At 37.1% G+C, this 20,332-nt stretch overlaps 1 protein-coding gene across 1 annotated transcript; it reads right to left on the minus strand.

Moving 5' to 3' along the window:
- Positions 1-1,414: 1,414 nt before the first annotated feature.
- Positions 1,415-18,645, minus strand: LOC135473282 (mitochondrial import inner membrane translocase subunit TIM44-like). The gene is made up of 15 exons (XM_064753130.1): positions 18,589-18,645; positions 16,782-16,937; positions 15,173-15,262; positions 14,070-14,147; positions 13,513-13,581; positions 12,875-13,015; positions 11,958-12,027; positions 11,429-11,495; positions 10,968-11,053; positions 9,649-9,741; positions 6,181-6,305; positions 5,542-5,592; positions 5,029-5,118; positions 3,406-3,516; positions 1,415-2,937 (listed from the first exon to the last, which is right to left on the minus strand). The coding sequence occupies exons 1-15, from the start codon at positions 18,643-18,645 to the stop codon at positions 2,818-2,820; spliced, it is 1,404 nt and encodes a 467-aa protein (XP_064609200.1). The 3' UTR covers positions 1,415-2,817.
- Positions 18,646-20,332: the final 1,687 nt, after the last annotated feature.

Here is a 20,332-nt window from a genome sequence, read left to right on the forward strand (position 1 = left end):
ACACAGCATCAAAAAAAAAAAAAAATAAAATAAAAAAAAAATTTCCCTTAAAACCATTGTTTTTTTGTTCAGAGTTTCCTTTCATAACTCTGGTAACAAGCAGCTTGCATCACCCAGGCTGGACGTGCACAGGCCCATTTTGGCAAGACTTTCACCTTTTTTGTTAGCTTTGCTTATTGTTGCAATTTGATGTTGAATCTAGGACTGCCACAAGCCGAATCAGTACTTTTAAAAACACTAAAATCGAACAGGTGATGATCCACACATGAACTCAACATACAAAAAAACAATAAGAACACTTTCCATTTGAGAATTCTTTATTCATTGGTTCTCTCAAGTAAAAAGTTTACTTGATTCGAATGATATCTATCCACTAATACCAATACAAAGTTCATGTATATACAAAACAGTTTTAGAATTCTAATATTGAAACAATACATTGCATTTTAGGTATTCTTTCTCGACTTCTTGAATACCGATACAGGATTGGACAATTGTAGCGTAGATTTCAGTCTTCTTATTTCCTAGATTTCATAGCATGAAACCAGGTTAAACTTTATCTAAACATCTTTGGTGGTGTTTTTTCTAAATGTTGGTCTGGAGTGGTTGCACAGTACATGTACCGCATTACTAATCACCCAAAATTAGAAATAGTACCCTATTTCTTCTAAATTTTGGGACACTTGGTCTGCACATTTTGGCCAATATATATGTAATTCTAAGAGGAATATTGGAGTTTTCAAACATGGCTAGACCATCAAATGAGCTACATACTCGTATCTTTACATTTCCAAAAAGGCTGGTAAAGAAATGTAATATTCTACTTTTAACACTAGTAATATCTGTTCCAAATTTTAGGGTAGTTATTTACACATTAATTGACAAATCCGATTCCATATCAAATCATCAACAGTTGTTTGTTAGTTTTTTGACCAATACCTGACTAATTGCTGGTCATGAATGGCAAATTTTACATGCATGTACAATGTAAATGTATTGTTCTTAGCACACTGCAGGATTCAAATATAAAAGCTGTGAAGACTTTAAAGCAAACAGATTACAAGAGAAAGGTTTTAATTATTTGCAAGATTAAATACTTTATACAGTTCATAGTATACATGCATATGAATATATGTATGAGAAATACTACACTGAAGACAGAAGGATTGACCCAGATGCACTTCCACCCTTCCCAGGGGAAGGAAACCCCCTGTACACTGTAAGAAAGTAACTTCAGCCCAAACACTCCAAAAGCAATTAAGAAATTGAGTTCTTAAATTTTAAGATGTACAAGTGACAAGATGGCCAGTAAATTCACAACTTTGCCAGTAAGTACATGTATTTCTTGTGCAAACATATTTGTACCCAGAGTAACACAGCAAATCATACTGACAGAAAAAAAAAAAACAAAAAAAAAAACGAATAACTACCAAGTACTAAAACCTCATCTGTATTCCAATCTTTAATTCCTGATGAAAATTGAATCATGTCTGTTGGCTTCCGTATCATATCCTGCTGCCATTCTGCACACCACACACCCATTTACCACAAATTAACTACACTAATCATTCACACACACACAGCAAAATGTACAATCAAAAATAATATGGTGCACAAAATTGCACTATCTTCAATAAGGTTGCACCGAATTACCTCCCTTAAGGTCACTCTCGCTTTAAAAGGTGCACTTATAGGAGAGCATGCAGTGTTGAGGTGGGGCTTCAAGAAAATTGCTTACGGCGAGTTTAAGCGGCATACGTTAGTTTTAAGTCTGATTTTAAATTTGTAAACTTATTCAAATAGCCCAGGATAAATGTAATGTATTTTATAAAATCCCATTTGGAGGTGATTTAAAAATCCTGGACAAAATAAAACAGGCAGCATCGGTGAACTCCATCAAATATATATGTTCCATTTAACCTGAAAAACATAAGACTGCATTTAAGATCTCTTGATATTTGTACCACTCTCAAGTCTGATTTTAATGTTTTTACATTATGTTGTTTATATAGAAAATATTTGTCAATCTTGTGACATAACCTGCGTACTGCATACTTTGCAGTCCTACATCTCGTAGTTTCACGCCTCAAAACTGATCTTGCAACAAGACCGGGAATTCAGAGCAAGTCTATTACCCATTTTGTACTTTTTTGTACAACGTGACCTAATGCGATGTCATCAACTGTACATGTTTTACGTGGTTCACCATATTCATTGGGACATTTTATCATTGGTATAAAACAAAACATATATTATTCTCTTGCATTCTGCTGATTTACCATCACTCACATATCCACATTTCACAGTGAGCCACAAGCACGAAATAAACTCTGCAAGCCTGATCACCACTACTGGCTCAACGCCACAGTTTAGTCTTCTCGTGGTACTGCTGAAACTCCACATACTCAGAACAGGAAACTTGATGTCCACCCAATTTATCCAGTTATGCAACTCCACATCTTTGATCAGTACTGCAACTCCACAGACTTTAACCAGTACTGGAACACTACAATCTTTGATCAGCACTACTGGAGCTCTAGACAGTGACACCTGTCAATCGCTACAGTCCACCATTGGTTCTCCACAGTGTCTGATCAGAACTACTGCAGCTCCACAGTTTTTGATCAGCACTACTCGAACTCCACACTGTTTGATCAGCACTACTGGAACTCCACAGACTGTCAGCCTTCAATCAGTAATACTGGTTCTCCGCAGTTCGGCACTATTGGAACTCAGCACTGAAACCCACTATAAGACACCGCAGATCACATCTAGGGCTTTAACCGCACAGTTGTTGATTCACTATACCGTGTGACCCTATAGCCACTGCTCTGCACTACTGGCCGAGATGTCCAGTAACTTCCAGGCAGCTCTGGGGTTCAGTTCTTCTTGATCACGACACAGGGCCCACACATACAGGATCCTCAGAATTTTTTCCTGTAAACATCAACATAAATCATGTTATTTTAAGTTTACACTTCTACATTTTATTATTCAGTCAAACTCTTCATGTATAGCCCAATTAAATTCACACTTTTAGACGGCTGATGAATTTTAATCAATACAGTATCCAGTCTGACTGGCATTTTCCTTCATGATCCAAAATTGAATGTTCCAGGTTGATAATCTCAAGACCAATTTCCCAAACAACCTTTAACAAAATACTACCAAAGAACTAAAAGAAAGTATATAATGTAAGAAATTAGGATGGATATATTCAAAGAGAAGCAGTCAATAGTTTCAGTGATGATGATGGAGAGACACAAGGACTGTTCTTGGTTAATTGAACTGAATCAGCATCTGTATCACTTACGATGTTAGTTCACAAGTTTTTTTTTATCATCAAAATATATATATCTCAGATGCGCTAAGATATGTATGTTGATATACAGGTGTGACACTTACTGGGTCCCCCTCCACCAGTTGGCCCTTACTGTCACATACGCTCATGATCTGCTGGGCGTTAAAGCTGATCACCAGCACCGGGCCCTGCTCCATGATCTTACCAGCGGCCACCTGAAAGGCAGCCAGGAATCCCTAATTAAAACTCTCTATGTCTTTGTGAAGAATAGGACAAACACACAATTACTGGCCTTAACATACTTTTCTGTACAGTGCCTGAGACTGAAAGTGAAGTACCCTAAATTTTCAACAAATTCGAGCACAGATCTACTGAATACTCGACCACATTACAGGAATGATATCTTACTTGGACAGGTGATTGGCAGGACCTGTGAAGTGCCCCCTAACACCTAAACAATACATTTTAGTCTTCATAATCATATAAAGTGTGTTTTCAAACTCCCTCTGGTTATACTTTGCTGGTCGAATCTGATGAGGATTGATTGATTTCTGTTGTGCCGTATACACCACAGAGAATGTAGTTATTTAGAGGAAGATAAAGTGCTGGATGGAATACAAGGGGGACAACCCAGGTTGTGACGAAAAAAGAAAAACCCAAATGTGGTGTAGCACAGTTTAGCATGCTGCATTACATTTATCATGCAGAAGGTGTCACTGTGTGCAACATTCTGTATCATTCACCACCCTGTGACGTGGTCTTATCAAATGAGAGGAAGAGAAGCTTACACCACACGTATAATAAAGACAAGTTTGTATCATCCCGGACTAACTGGTTCCAATGTTTACTGGGTGTTAAAGGAGATCCTTAACGACATTTTTTCATACTTAATGTTCACTAGACACAATATTTATGCTATGTTAGTCTGTAAAATGCACATAAAAGAAAATATTATGTTAAATAGTTACATTTAAAAAAACAACAACATTAAAATTGGACCCTAGGCCTGTTGTGTTGACAGTGGAGTTCTGGTCGGGTGAGGTCAAGCCAGGATTATGTATTGAAAAGCCCAGCAAAGCACTGCTGAATCCGTACCGTACTACCTTTATCTTGGTATTAACCTTAGCCCACAGGAAAGCACCAGTCTTGAAGTTGTGTTCCACATGAAGTTTTGCTTCTTTCAAATAACACAGATTGATTCATCCATTTTAACACAGGGCAACTCAAGTGATTTGAGTGAAGTTTGGTTAATTTCTTATCAGAAAAACTTAAGTGTTGGCTTCGAAAGTATCGCTTCAAGACCTTTAAATGCTTCTCAAAGTGCAATTTTACAGGCCAAATTTCTCAGGAATTACCAGAATCAAAATGTTTGTCAGATTTTGTCACCTATGCACTTTTGTACGTAAGATCTACATTTTTCTTAAACTTTGTTAACAAATCTTTAAATTGGTCAAATTTTATCACAGCATGAACAAGACAAATATCGATCTTTTAACACTTTATTTATACCTGTAGGCAGCCAATTTAACACTTATTTCATATAAACTGTATTTATAAACTTTCTAAAAGAATAACAAACTATTATCTTGACCTGTTAAGCTGAAAATGACACAAAATGCCACATGGTTTTTTTTTTCACATTTTTTTGTTTTATCACAGATACCATGATCCCCAATTCGTCTATATGAGTTAGGATAATTCTTTTATAGCTCAAATCTGTCACTCACATCCACATTGTTAATATCCAAAACCCTGGAGTTGAACTTGTAACCTGCTGCAAAAGCCTGCTTAATCGGGTGGGCCAGAGTGTTGAATGGCTGACAAAATAATACAAAATTAAAACATCTATTCATTCATTAAACTTCAGGATAATCATTAGCATCAAATACAATTTAAGTCACTGAAACAACTAAACTGAACAATTAAAGAAAACAATTAAATAAAGTCTATTATGTAGCCTACTTATGAGAGGAGAATGGAGGACAGGTTGTGGAGATATACAGAAGAACAAATTACAAAAATGAAAATTACAATATGAAAAATGTTGAGCCTTGGGATTAACCAGTAACTTTTTGCATCCAAAACTGTACTTAAAATATGCATGAGAAGTAAAACAAAAAATAATAAAAATAAAAAATTACAAATAAATACAAATAAACACACACTAAGCTGTTCCTTTCCTTGCAATTAAATGGCTAACGTGTTTACATGTAAACCTTCTCAAACTGATCAAAACTCACAGCCTCATAGCACCAATCCTTCAGAACTTCTAAATCTCCTCGCACCATTGCCTGGGAGAAACAAACAAAATTATTCAAATATTACTCTCAGTTTTGCCAATCATTGTTTAACAATATTACTCTCAGGTTTGCCAATCATTGTTTTACAATATTACTCAGTTCTGCTAACCACTCTTTTACAATGTTTGTGGGCTTGAATCAGATTTATCTTGGGTTTTGACATAATTTCACATGTATGATCATGGTAAGTCCTTTTACCAGAATGGCATCACATTCACAATATTGCCTTACTGAAACTGCATACTAAGGACATCAGCTATGACACCATTTATTGAGCTGCCTAACTGAAAAAAATGCTGAACCAGACACCAGACATGCTGCCCTCCCCACTTGTGTCACAACCTTGCATGTAATATGCGTTGTCTTGTTCAGACAGTGCTGTCTCACTGAATCAGCATGTCATAGACACCAAATGTTACACCTATCTTATTACAGCCTTGTTATAAGTAGGAAGGCCCCGCACTAGGTGCTGTAACTCAGCGCGTGTACTGCATAAATTTGCATGCCATATTGGTGGAAAACAAGGTCTTGAACAGACAGAAGAAATAGCCCTTAAAAACGTTGCCAAAACTTACTTACCTCCAATATATTTGGGATAATTTCTTTCTCGCACTCCTCAATAAATCTTTCTTTTGTGAAGTTAGGGTCTATTTTGACAATCTCTGTCAGTACCTCGGACATTTCTGTCTTGGAGAACATACCTCCTGCAAACAGCACATACATGTACATTGTTAGAATTACAACACATGGGAAATTTATTTACTTTATTTACTGATTGGTGTTCAATGCCAAACTCAATCTCACTGCATAACAGTGATCAGGTTTATCAGTCATATTGTTTCAAGAGTAAAGAACCACCCTTCCCAAGGTCTACATTGAAATTTTGTCTGCGGACGATCGTGGGTTTAGCACCCAGTTTCCTCAGAACCACCCTTCCCAAGGTCCACACTGAAATTTTGTCTGCGGATGATGGTGGGTTTAGCGCCAAGTTTCCTCACACCATCATACTGGCTGACATCGTACAGGTGAAAGTATTCCTGAGTATGACATACAACACCAATCAAATAAATAAATAAATAAAACATATTGAATTTTCTTCTCTAATTGCTAACAGCTAATGTTCACATTTTAAGGATATTAAAAAACAAAATCTGAATCTATAAAGCAGCGAAACGAAATTGATCAGCTTAGATATGAATATGCCTGTCCATATCAGTTTCACACTCAGAGACCTGTCAATCATCAGGCAACAATTAAAAACAATTTTTTTGCGCTCTCAATTTACTTCTGGGGCCAGTTGTTCTAAAGCCTGGGATTGACTTTAGCTCAGACTGAAGTGCCATTTGATTTGGATTTAGCTGGGATTAAGATACACAGAAGGATAAGGAGCCCTACTGTTCTCGCTCAGTCAGGCTTGAGAATCATGCCTTCGCTTCGCTTTATCACGTGGTAGTCCGAGACTTTTAAATTTAAGTTTGATAATGCTACTGTCATCACACGTGAAAAAAACAAAATACGCTATGGAAATCCCACTTAAAAATTGCAAAGCTGTTGGGTTCATTCGTCCAATCAAATGATCAAGATGACTCGTTCAAAATTCAGTCACCAATAGCCCTGTGACCAGAATCTGGTAGATTACAGATTGTAACTGCCATACAAATAATTTTACATCTATGAGTCATCTTCTTCATCCTCAATGACATAAAAAAAAAAAACAAACAAAAAAAGCTCATTTTATTTATACTATCATTTTTGGACCCATTTTTTTTTTTTTAAATAATTTCTTTATTATAAATTTCTTTTCTGTTAAAGTGTGAACAACTGTAGAAAGTGGGCTTTTCTGTGTAATTTCTACTAGATTCTAAAGTGCACTCCTGCACAGCCAGATGTACAGTAACAGAACTATTTACATTTTAGATGTCTATTTCAGCAACTAGCAAATTGGGTCTTTAATTATTTTAGTGCTTATTGCATTTATTTACAACAGTATGGCATATAAAATAAAAACCGAGCCATAAGATTAAATTAAATGGCGTAATATTATTTAGTTTATACAAACAAAACAAACGCAGAACTGTCAGTAGGTGTACGGCTGATTGAGCATGTGGATTTGGCAGGCTACTTATGTAAATATATAAGTGGAAGAGAATGAAAAGACTTTTCATTTTAGGCTGCTCTGTTATTGTAAACTGTTTTTACAAAACATTTTTTTTCTTTTGCAGAGTTGATTACCTCGAAAATCCAGAAGGAGGGAGTCAATTGGCTGTCGTCCCACATGTAGTGTTTGTTTGATATGGAGTCCGTGAGATATAGAATTAAAACTTTAGATGGTGTGTTATTATTTAACATTATTTTTTCGAAATTATTTCTCAACACACCATAGTTCTCTCAGAATGTTTCAAAATTTTGATAGCAGTTGTGGTTGAAGAAACAGGGTAACTCTTACATGTATATCAGTTGTATGATAAATTACGTGTACAGAATTTTTGAAGTTAAAACAAAATACTGTTTTGATTTAAGACGGTGTCTTTTACTGCCTTAACTTTATTTGCTTTAACACCTGTATTTTTAAGTCTAAACAGCTGGAGGGTGGGGAAAGTGGGCTAATAATCAGAGATCATGTAGCAATTAAGGGTCACAGAGACAAGAACTTTTACACCTATTACTATTTATTTAATTGATTGGTGTTTTATGCAGGGAGATCATGGAGATATGGTCACAGATACCATGAGAATGTCTTCCTCAGGTTTGGCATTTAGTGCCATTGTCAAGAACAAAAGAAAACATGAAAGCGGCATATAAAGTGTCTTTGCTTGACCTTTACAAGCACGCACAAGAAAAGTATGCTTTCTATCATTACGTTTACAACTCGTTTATTACGGGACATAAGACTCATTTTTTTAAACTCCCTCAGCAATCAGTAAGCCCCAGGTTGTACACATCATCACGTGAGTTCTACAAAAATACCTTGATTATCTGGAAAGCTGAAAATTACACAAATCCAACAAATAGGCTAATGCCGACATCGATTTGAAAATAGGTATTTTCCTATATAACATTTTGCGGGACGAATTTCTTCACCCACCCTGTTTATAACCAGAGAAATCACGTGGTCTCTAGCTTCCGGGTTGTCTTATAGAATAGCATATAATTTCACACAATTATCTGTTGGTATCGGCAATCATACTTTTCCATGTATTTTGAAGAAGCGAACGGCATTTTGACCATAACCTAGCGGGCATTATGGCAACAGGTGTGTTGACTATATTCTGAAGGTCTGTGGATGTGACATTGGCTCTGTCCGTGAAGAAGACACTGGATCTGTCCGTGAAGAAGACAGTGGCTCTGTCCGTGAAGAAGACATTGGCTCTGTCCGTGAAGAAGGCATTGGCTCTGTCCATGAAGAAGACATCAGCTCACTCTGCCAGTTGACGATAGTTCCCGAAGCAGTCTAGACATGTCCGGGCTTGCGGTGTGCTACCCACACTTTCTGGTCCCACTGCTGGGGCTAAAACAACAGCGAGTCTAACACCGTGGGCTCTAACGGTTTTCACATCCATTCATCTCTTAACCCAGGTATTAGGATGAGACTGGTATAAAAAATTTTAGCCTGACTATACTCCGCATACACCTTGAGCAACTGGTAGCAGTCTCTAAGGTCATGTTTGGGGGGATCACAGGAACAGTCCTGACATTCATGTACTGATTCTGAGATAGTTACACCCCCAAACCCTAATTCTTTAACCTTTTCAAACACCACTGCGACCGATATTTTGCAACGTTTTGAATAAACTATGAAGTGCAGAGAAATAATCCACACAGATTTATGAAGCTTGCATCATTGTTGACACAAACAAATCTTTCTTGGTGTCATTTTCATAACAATTGTACATATAAATTCCACTGAAAAAAGTGTTTTGGTGGTTGAAGATTTGAAGATTTAGAGCATCATATTTCTTCCACGACATTTGCCGAAATGGTACAAAGTGATACTCATTTTTTCATTGTCATTCAGCACATAGATGTATATAGCAGGTAATGACTTACCAAATAGGTATCCTATCTTATCTGTGAAAGTCCTAGTAGCTCGGATAAGAACATTGTCACTTTCATCATACTTCATTTTAAGATCAAATAATTCTGCAAACAGACAACAAAGAACAAAAAGCTAACTATAGTAATGAAAAAAAAAAGAGACATTCAGTTGTAGATGCATTTAAAGTACTGATGACTTGCATCTTTTGGATACCCTTTTCTGGTTTCATTTACAGCTGCAAGAAATAAAAAAGTTTCACTGATTTTCTTCACACATTTATGCCACACATTTAAGTCTAGCAATCTTGAATGACAACATTTCAAGCTGTTCATACATGTGCTAACAATTGCATAGACTACGAGGACTGCCCTCATGAATGTATCTACACCAAGAGATGCAGCTTTGTCTGCATTTATTTGTCTCTCTGTCAATAGCTTTAAGGCAAAAGTCTTAAATGGATTTGTGCACAACTCGGCCTTGGGCCAAACACCAACCCATTCAATTTTGATGATGACTGTGTTCTGGAACTGGACTCAGGATATTTTATAAGGATTCATTTTCACCACTACGAGACACAACACAAGTGCAAAGTACATGTATTGTCCAGGCATAAGTTCACTGTATTATTTATTTATTTATTTATTTATTTATGAGGTTTTGCTTTGCATGATGAATGTCCATTTTACGTGTACAAAGAGAACCAATGCAACTTACCATCCAAGCGACAAACATAGCTTTTAAAAAAATGCTAGCTGGAGATGAAAATATTAATGGAAAGGCGGCATATTTTTTAAACCCATAAGGTGACGCCAGTGTGAAGCAGGTCCTCCAGCTCTAGCTATGTCAAAAAATGATTGTTGTGCAATGTCTGCAATGTTACAATGTATTAGTTCCTAATGTAATGTCGTTCTGTCTTTATTGTGACGTCAAATTGATGAGCTGGGAAACGTCAATAAAATGGTGTCAAGGTCGAACTGCTGGACATTTGACAGGCCTCCATTCATTGAGCACAGATTTTTTTGCCTGTTGAAAATAAAACTCTCACACCGCTGAGTCAGTTAGCATTCATCTGACTGGATTTTGGTGATGAACCACTGTAATTCTTCAACCTTTTCGCATATTTGCAGGTTGTTTATTCAAGCATATTCTGAAGGTATTATTCTGCACTGACTGATAAAAATAAATTTTTTGTGCAGCTCTGAAACTGGCCAATTCAACCAATGTAATTTTGTCTCCAAAATCAAATTAAAAATGTGCTTAAACTGCACTGTACGTTATCCTTGAGGAATTAGGGTAACGGCGATCAACAGATGAAAGGGATTATACTTACTTGTTACATATTCATTGTTGTCTTTGAAGTTCTGCCAGCTTTGATACCAACGAGAATCCTTGTGCATCACCATACCAGTAGCTTCTCTGAAAATACAAGGGAGAAGTATTTCACCAACCGAAAAGGTTTGTGTAGTGGCAATTCACAGTCACTCTCTTCAAATATGGAAGATGTACTAGAGTATTTCTCAGAAGAGCTGTTTGCCCAAAATTACATTTTTCAATTTTAAAAGTGCAGTTCAAGATATCATTGGATATATAGACATTTGAAAGACCTGTTATTATGAATGACCCATTCAGCTATGTGTATGAATGTCAACTGAGGCCATACATGTAGTTTCACATTTAAATAATCATATTAACTGTCAGTTGATTTGGCTATGTACTATCAATTATTATTTCTGTTTTAACACATCAATCTAATACTGCAGTATTTGAGAACAGATGCCTCTCTGTACTCACGTGTTTGCTTCCACATGTTTGTTGTCTCCAGCTTTTGATGAGTAGTCAGATCTCATTTTCAGAGTGGCTGAGACAAAAAAACAACACACACACACACATAAGATTATTGCAGTAACATTATACTCTAGGATTTGGCTAAGCCTAGCCAGGGACACTAGTAACAGGACTGTAGCCAAAAAAGAGCACCAAGTAATCACACACTTTTTTCTTTATTTTTTTTTTTTTTTTAGATATTTGCTGATAACAAGATACTGTCTCCGTTAGTTACTGGAACTGGAAGATCAAAGTTTCAAAAATGTTTTGAAAAATTAAACATATTGGGAGACATTTTCAGGGGACTGATGAGATTATTTTTTTCATTCACTTTCTCTTTTTCAGAAATGAATAAGCCTACAATATGAGGGTCACCTAGCATTGCTGACCAGTCTTTACAGCCTCCAGATGAAATGTGACTTCAATCTGTCTTTTTTTTTTTTTGTCATGTTTGCTGTTTGTGTGTTTAAAAACATTTTCATGTGGTCCAAAATACCTGGCGGCCGGTATGTACGTGCTCGAGATAATGTGGCTTCATCCAGCTCTGACTTTACCGCTCGAACACTCTGCAAAGCACAAAAGAACAGCTTCAGTGTAAGCAAGGTCCACATTTACTTCCTCTGTGGTCTTACTTTGGGAATGTCAGGTTTCTGATTGGTTAATTGCCAAATTGCCAAATTTACAATACTGTAATTCTTTAACCTTTCTGCATGTCTACAAGGTGTTTATTCAAGCATACTCCGAACGCATTATTCTGTGTAGACTGATAAAATTATACTTTTTGTGAAGCCCTGAAATTGGCTAACCCAACCAATGTACTTTTGACTCTAAAATCAAATTTAAAATGTGTGTAAATAGCAATGAAAATTGCTCTTTCATATGCGAAAGGTTGAGGAATCAGGGAACACAGTGTTTTGGATAATTCAGTTCCTTGGGTTCTCAACGATACAGCCACCAAATGTGAAATAAACAGAATGAAATGTTATACAGAAAATCAAAAGACAGTTGAAACTCTTATTTTGGAACCTATGAATTCTTAACTCGTCAGTCTGTTTTGTGGCATTAAAATGCAGTCAAAAAATTTTAAACATCTGAAATACATGTATCTCTCCATATACTTTCTGATCAAAGCTGACACCAGGCATGATAAGTTTCTGAATTGGTGCATAATAAATGAGTGTATTTCCTAAGGTCCTAAAACAAGCTATAAACAGTCCAGCTACAACTTGATTTTAATCAGATCATTTGTAAGGCCATTTCGTCACATCTCATCAGTTCACTAGTCACAAAAACCATGATCAGGACATACAACGGTGGCTGATGCATTTTCCTTTATACACCAGGATAGATGACATCAACTGTTCAGCAGCAAGAGGAACATGCTAAATAACAATGAATGCTCATTTTACCTACCTCTGATATGTTTTTAAATGCCGCACTCTGGCCCAGTTGCTGCCCTTGTTTTGTGATGGACTCGGCAGCTTTCCCAGCAGTCTTTGTCAGTTCATCCGTGAAGTCTTTACCCTTTTTGGCAAATTCAGTGTGCTCTACAGTCTGAAACATTATACGTTTCTCATGATAACAAAAGTCTGAGACAGAAGTCTGAGTAAAGCATTTATCATTCCACTGTTTTATACACGTAAATGGAGCTGATTTCCATTTTTATCATTACAGGTAATGCAAGAAGAAAAATTAGAGAAATTTAAAGTCTACCAGGATGTCATTTCAGCATAAATACACTTTAACTGTGTATTATATCTATATGTTTAAAATATACTCTCTGCTCAGATATATATATATATATATATGACTTAAAAGCCAAATGATTCTTGTGCTTGTAAGTCACCTTGACACCTTTTCTTTGAAATAAACAAAAGCAACATTTATTTATTTATTTGATTAGTTTTGCATGATTTACTTGAGTGTTAGCCACTTATACGATGGCGGTCAGCATTTTAGTGAGAGGAAACTGAGCAGAGTTCGTGGGGAAACCCATGACATTCCACAGGTTGTGAAAACGAGGCACATTAAGTTTTAATCAAGGCACCTACCTCTTTAATATCTTCAAGCTTCTTTTTAATTGCTGAGGATCCTCTTAGTGTTTCTGCCTCAATGCTGTCCTGTTAATTAGAAAAGAACTTCGTATATGTTTTCTTCAGGCAAACCTAGTAGCCAGCCACTGGCCTGCTAATGATTTACTTGTGGGGAGATAATTCCACTTCACTGGTCAACACATTCATACACCACAGCACTAACTCCATATATCCAGCAGATGAAAGCCAGGTGAATGGCGATATTTATTTATCTGATTGGTGTTTTACTTCGTACTCAAGAATATTTCACCCGGAGAATGCTACAAGCTTGCCACATGTGTGCTATCAGTTAGCTAGTTACATACATCTTAATATTGGTTGGTACTTAAAAAAAGTTTATAAATAATTATGGTGTAAAGACACTAGAGCAGTAATGCAGCCATAGAAGTCCAACATGTGAAACATTATTTTCAATATATCTGTGTAATGCTCCATCTTATTGTTTATTTTCTATAGCTTTATGCTTTTTTACTCTGTGCGTGTAGCTGGGGGGGGGGGAGTGTTGTTTTACTTACAAATTTCCGTCGAGCTTGCTGAATTGCCTCTGATTTCTCCAACTTTTCTGTCTCTTCTCTGAACTTCTTTAAACTTTCCTGAAAAACATCCCCACAAAACGAACATTCTCAAAAACTTATACGAGTGTGAAAATCTTTGTACACAGAAATAAAAGCTGTCTGGTTGTTACGCACTAGAAAACTAGTTCTAAACTAGAACAAATCTGTACTGTAACGAGTAGTCTTAATTACACTTTTCACTACATATTAATGCTCTGCGATTTAAAACATCAAGACATAAACATGCTTATAATTATTACTAACTTCTCTGAATTGAAAATGACCTAAACTCAAAGAAAGTGGAATGTACTGAGAAAAACATATCAGACAAAGTTTATAACCTGGGCAAAGATGCAGGATGAATAGAAAAAAGCAACAAAATTATCAAATATTCAGTTTTTATTTGAAGAAGAAAACCTTTAAAAAAATGCCAAAAGCATTAAAACTTTCAGACGAAAGGGAAATTTGAAAATATTTTTGAATGGGGGGAGGGGGGGGGGTATTGGTATATATCGTCTTTGCATAAGAATGCTCTAAATAAGGATGACATGCATGTCTAATATTTATTTATTTATTTATTTCATTGGTGTTATACGCCGTACTCAAGAATATTTCACTTATACGATGGCAGCAGAGCCTGAGAGAAACCCACAGCCATCCGGCATGTCTAATAAGTTTATTGGAATGTCAATTTGTAGTTTATATTCAAATATTAATTTTAAGTACGATAATATTTCTGCATATATTAAAAGTGTCAATATGATCAGAAATCTGGGTTGAACACATTTGTTAACTGAAAAGATCAAATTCTAGAAGAAATATTTTTATTAAACATGATTTACATCTTCATTTATAAAATTATGCCAAAACATGAATATATACCAAAAGGTGGTCCCAAATCCCCACCATATAAAAACTAATTTTATGCGTTTTCTGTCTTTGAAGAAAAATCAACCAAATACTGAAGACCACTTTTACAACCAACTTTTCATACACTTTCATTTGAACTTTATGTAATTTTTATGCTTTCTCTACCTTTAATACTGACACCTTCAAATGCTTACCTTCATTTCCTTGTTTTTTGAAAACTCTTGCTTAATGTTGTCAAAGACCTGTGAAAAGAAGCCTTTTCTTTGGCCTGACATGTGCCGTACCTATAAAACAAAACAGGGACAAACCAAACATACATGTCAGCAGCACAGAGGAAGGTTCACAGTTATCATCAAAATCATCAGCAACTGCTTAAATTTGAGTTTGTAAATGTAACACTCTGCATAAGTCTTTTTACTATAGTCATTAATAAAAAGCACAAGGTTTTCATGTCCATATGGTGTACTCTATCCTTTCTGAAGTTGCTTGAACTGATTCCTTGTGCTCTTAAATGAAAGAAAATGTGCTTTGATGTTGGAAAATGATTTTATACATCATCATGTTTGTATTTGATTGATATATAATGTCTTGGTAAAAAGACTGATCGCTTATATGATTATCAGGTATATAGGTTATAGGGTACAATAAAACAGGCTCCAGGGGTAAACCATCATATCTAACAAACCTCCTGTCTTAAAGGAGGCATGAAAAGTTATTGTAAAACGAAGAGTATGGTTTTAAGGAAAACGAAGATATGGCAAAGACAAATTAGGTCAACGATCGGAAATATTTGGAAATGACGTCAATTCTCAAAGAAGATCGTCCAGCCCTCCTGCCCACCCCTCCACCCCACCAATTTGGGCTCTCCAATTTGGGAGCTAGCAAACCCACTTATCAAGGTCTGATGAACTTCAGGGGCTAGAAACATGCTTTAGTTCACTTAGATACTGAAATTTAACTCTCTTGATCTGAAGTACAGTATTACAACAATCACGACCCTCCCACTTACAGCTGGAAATTAAGCCAGCATGTGATTAATATTAGTTTCAACTAAATGTAAAAGACTTACTGTACGAGACTTTCCATGTTACGAAAGTAAATTACCCTGTTCCCGTGACTTTCCATTGAACAAAGAGACGTAAGGAGTTTACCGGGACAGGAATGCGATTTAAGGAATAAAGTAGTTGTTGGCAGCGAATCAAAAAGTACTGATCACTCAAAACGAACTACATAAATTCGGGTTTACGAAGCAATTGACTACTGAATCAATAACCGACCCAAGTGATGAAGCTAATCCAACAACAACATCAGCTACGCAATAATGTTTCAAGGAAGATTGGAAGCAATGTATTATACCACGTGTGAAAATTACAGTGACCGCAAATAACCCCCCTGATCAGTTATTAAAACAGTTACATGTCAATACTAAGTACACAGTGCATTTAATCATATATCGGCCAATAGTTCAATGTGGAGAAATTCTGCCCTGTGAGTTGGAAAAAATGTCCGGTAACTTTCAGAGATTAACACGACATTTATCCAGCTGGCTTTACTTCTAATTTTTATCCCTGCCACTTAACATGGCCCACGGCTTAGCACCAAGTGGGGAAGTATTAAGACTGTCACTTTATCAAAGTTTTCCTGACTTAGAATTGAACCCAGATGCTAGTCAACCTCAGAACAGATACTAGCACTTTCAGCCAATGAATGGTGAGAGAACGACAACTAAAAATCTTACGGCTCCTCAGTTAGACTAAAGGGAAATACAGTTTTAAAACATGAAAAAACTTCCTAATATCTTACCTGAGTAGTGAGGGACTGATTTTGTAAACTGCCATTGTGACTTATCCTGTAGTCCAGGTGACCATTTTTTACAAGATAATGTGATAACGTACAGCATCCTCTATGGTGAAATTGATTTCCATGGTAACTATAGGACCTAGGTGTGAAAACCAGAAACTGCAAAGAAATAAAGACAAAATTTTAAAAAGACACACCAAAAATACATTTAGACAAACTAGCGTTTTTGACCATCACTTAACACCAACAGGAACAGGAATTTTTTTCTTTTTTCCTGATTGTTTTATCGCTTATTGTTAATTAGCCAATGTTAATTACATCAACATCAACTGTATAGTTCTTGTCCATTTGAGTAATAAATTAGAAAAACTGAAGAAAATTTAAAATGAAAAATATGTAGAAAAATTAAAAGAGATACTTGTGGGTACCTACCTTATCACTGGCAAGAGCACTGAAAGTTTGAAAAGGGGGAAATATCCAGAAACACACCCATATATACAGGGTAGTTCAGACCCAACACTGTCTGTCATACACGTAAGTCACTTACGCATTTCAGACGGCCGCCATTCTTTAACAGAAATGTCATGAGATCTCGCATTACATGGGAGCTGGGTGCTAATTTTCACTCAACAGCCTATACTTTAACCTAGTGATGGCATGCATACTTGCATTATAGTAAAAATAATGAAGAAACTGCAAACACCAAGCAGAAAGTGTTACCCTGAAATGTTGCCTTTTTATTGGCCATGAAAAGCAGCTGCAACCTGAAACTTGAAATACCACTGTCCTCGACTGGTTGCTAATTTGACCAGGACTGCTCTGTTGTGGCGAGTGTAGTGGCGTGCATCCCGAATTATAGCCTCTAAAGATGCCAACTCATTTTCTTATACTGGCCTAGCCTTGTTGGAGTCTCGACGCTAACAGTGTTAATTTCATACTCAACGAAGAGCAAGGCCAATTCTTTTTGTTATCGGACTCTGCCACAATTGTTTTCCTGAGGGTATACCAGACAGTAATTAGACACAATAAATGCCTAAGGCAAGTGTATGGGACAATATTGTAACCCATTTCAATAGATATGGTTATATGCATCAGGAGCCAGCGCTTGTAACGGAAATAATATATGTGGGGGTGTTTCTGGATGTTCTCCCCATTTCAATCCAATGATCTTCCTGGCTCCATGTACCTCTATACCTTCACTAACACTACAGGGTAGAGCTACACAATGTTTAATTTGATTTTCTTGAAGTAGTGCCAGAGTTCTGCTAAATCTCACCTCAGGCACTTTTCTCGTGTCTCCAGCAAAAGTACAGACCAACACAAATATGTGCACTACAATTCCAGTGGCCTCACCTTCATTCCTTAGGAGATTGCCGGCCTTGAAGATCATTGCCCCATCACTCCAGGTAGAACATACCCCACCACCTCCCCCAGTGTTAGCGAATGTGTAGAGGTACGTGGAGCTATGCTCTCCCCAAGTTATCCACACAAGGTCTAATTTATTATTTAGCCTAAGCTATTGACCCCTTGTGCTATTCATTCTACATGTACATTATCAATTGATCTTCACATAATATTGCCTAAATCAGACTCTGGATCTGGTCCTAACATATTAACATAGCTGATGAAATATATTACTACCTGCGTATTTAGCACGATATCTGAACACGCGATAATGTCATACAATTGCGTTTTTGACATTATTTGCACACTATTTAATGAAAGAAAACAAGCTACTGTTCAGATGCACGCATCTTAAAGCCCAAGAACTTAAAAAAAAACAACTTGTGTCCTCAATATCTAATATTACCTTGTTAACAAGATTTATCCGACCAACCCGACCGAACACATGGTAAACTGTCGACATTGCGAAGCAAACAAATGTCACGTTGAGTGAGCTCTCAAAGGGAGGTCACTCTAAATGACCTTCTTCTCATACATGCAGCTCGGTACAACTGTAATATTGGAACATTGTATACATGTTTAGATACACCAAGATTGTTACAATAATCTTCCCAAAGCAGCTTATCTAGAATGTACCCTGTAATTCCCCAGGCCACGTGGGTAATGTAAGAGTCAGTTGTAAGTTCGTGGTAAACGGACAATAAATGGAGAGGAAGCCAGCATAAGCTGGACTAGAACTCACAGCGACCGCATTTGTGAGAGACTCCTGGGTCATTAGGCTGCGCTATCATGCTAACCAACTGTTCCACGGAGGCCGCAAAAAATAAATGAAAACCTGCTGTGTGGCAATGTATTTCACGAAATGACCCTGAACACTCAACATATCCACTGCAAAGGAAAATTTTTCATTTTAGAAAGACAAGTGTGATATAGGTATTGTGAAGGTACATGACATAACACTTGCAAACGGTAACTCGTAAACGGTAATGGATATGAGAATCGAAACTCACTTAAATTTCTTAAGCCGAGCGTAGATCAACCTTGCGACTGGAAGCAACTGGGTGTTTGGCGACAGGAAGCAACTAGGAGGAACTGGAATCAACTGGGAGCATACGATCGGACGCTGGTTGTAGTCGATCTACAACCGGGGGTAGATCGACCTTGCGCCTGGGAGCAACTGGGTTTTTGGCAACTGGGAAGCGTAACTAGGAGAAACTGGAAGCAACTGGGAGCTTGGCAACTGGAAGCAACTGGGAGCATACGATCGGACGCTGGATGTAATCGATCTACGCTTGTTTGCGATCACCGACAACTGCTGACTCAGTAGATCGACTTGGTCACAGTTGCTCCCAGTAGTGCACAAGGTACATTGTGAAAATATCGACCACCGAGTGGACCGATCAGGTGGAAAATAATCTCATCGATATTTGGACGCTTATCCCGTGCTTGTACGACACCTCTTGCGAGCAACAGACAAAGCATATATGTAATGTAGCAGCGGGGGGGGGGGGGGGGGGAGGGGGGGAATACATGCTGTATAATTTCTTACCTACCTTTGTCTTTGGGAGGTAGTGTTAAACGTTGTTTTGGAAATGGATCTTGCGATTATCGACTTGGAACGCTCTTTACGGACTACGAATGGCATATGAATGTAGGACGTGACGCTTATATTTATTACCTGTGCATGCCCCGATTCTGCTGGTGGTTTCTGACCCCGAGGCGAGGCCTCTGCACAATTATACCAATAACTATGAACTACAACAATATGTATAGGACTAACGCTGGGAATAGTGGTGCATGTTCCCAAGGCGAGTCAATAAATGATTCGTTCGCACTAAGACCCATTTCCATCCAAATACCGGATATATTTGAAAACATTAAACATGGTATTTCCACCAAGCCGTGTTCTATCTAACTGAACGATTGTTTGACACTGAATTCCCAAAGCAAACATTTAACTATTTCCAAATGTGGACATACCAATTGTCTTACATGTCCATCATTTGATACATCCGCCACTTTTATTTCTTCACTGACTGGTAAATGTTATTCTGTTAATTCCTATGTTAACTTAAGTTGTATTGCCTCCAACTGTATTTACTTGGTACACACGCAAGAAGTGTGGTCAGCGATTTGTTGGGAAGACCACC

This window comes from Liolophura sinensis, chromosome 8 (genome assembly GCF_032854445.1).
Source record: "Liolophura sinensis isolate JHLJ2023 chromosome 8, CUHK_Ljap_v2, whole genome shotgun sequence".
Taxonomy (NCBI): Eukaryota; Metazoa; Mollusca; class Polyplacophora; order Chitonida; family Chitonidae; genus Liolophura; species Liolophura sinensis.

Excerpts from the sequence above, each read along its gene's own strand:
- LOC135473282 (XM_064753130.1), bottom strand. The coding sequence starts at position 18,645 with ATGTCGACAGTTTACCATGTGTTCGGTCGGGTTGGTCGGATAAATCTT. Across the intron at positions 11,496-11,957 it reads ACGTACATACCGGCCGCCAG|CCACTCTGAAAATGAGATCT; the intron begins GTATTTTGGACC and ends TTTTTGTCTCAG. Across the intron at positions 9,742-10,967 it reads CAACAATGAATATGTAACAA|AATTATTTGATCTTAAAATG; the intron begins GTAAGTATAATC and ends GTCTGTTTGCAG.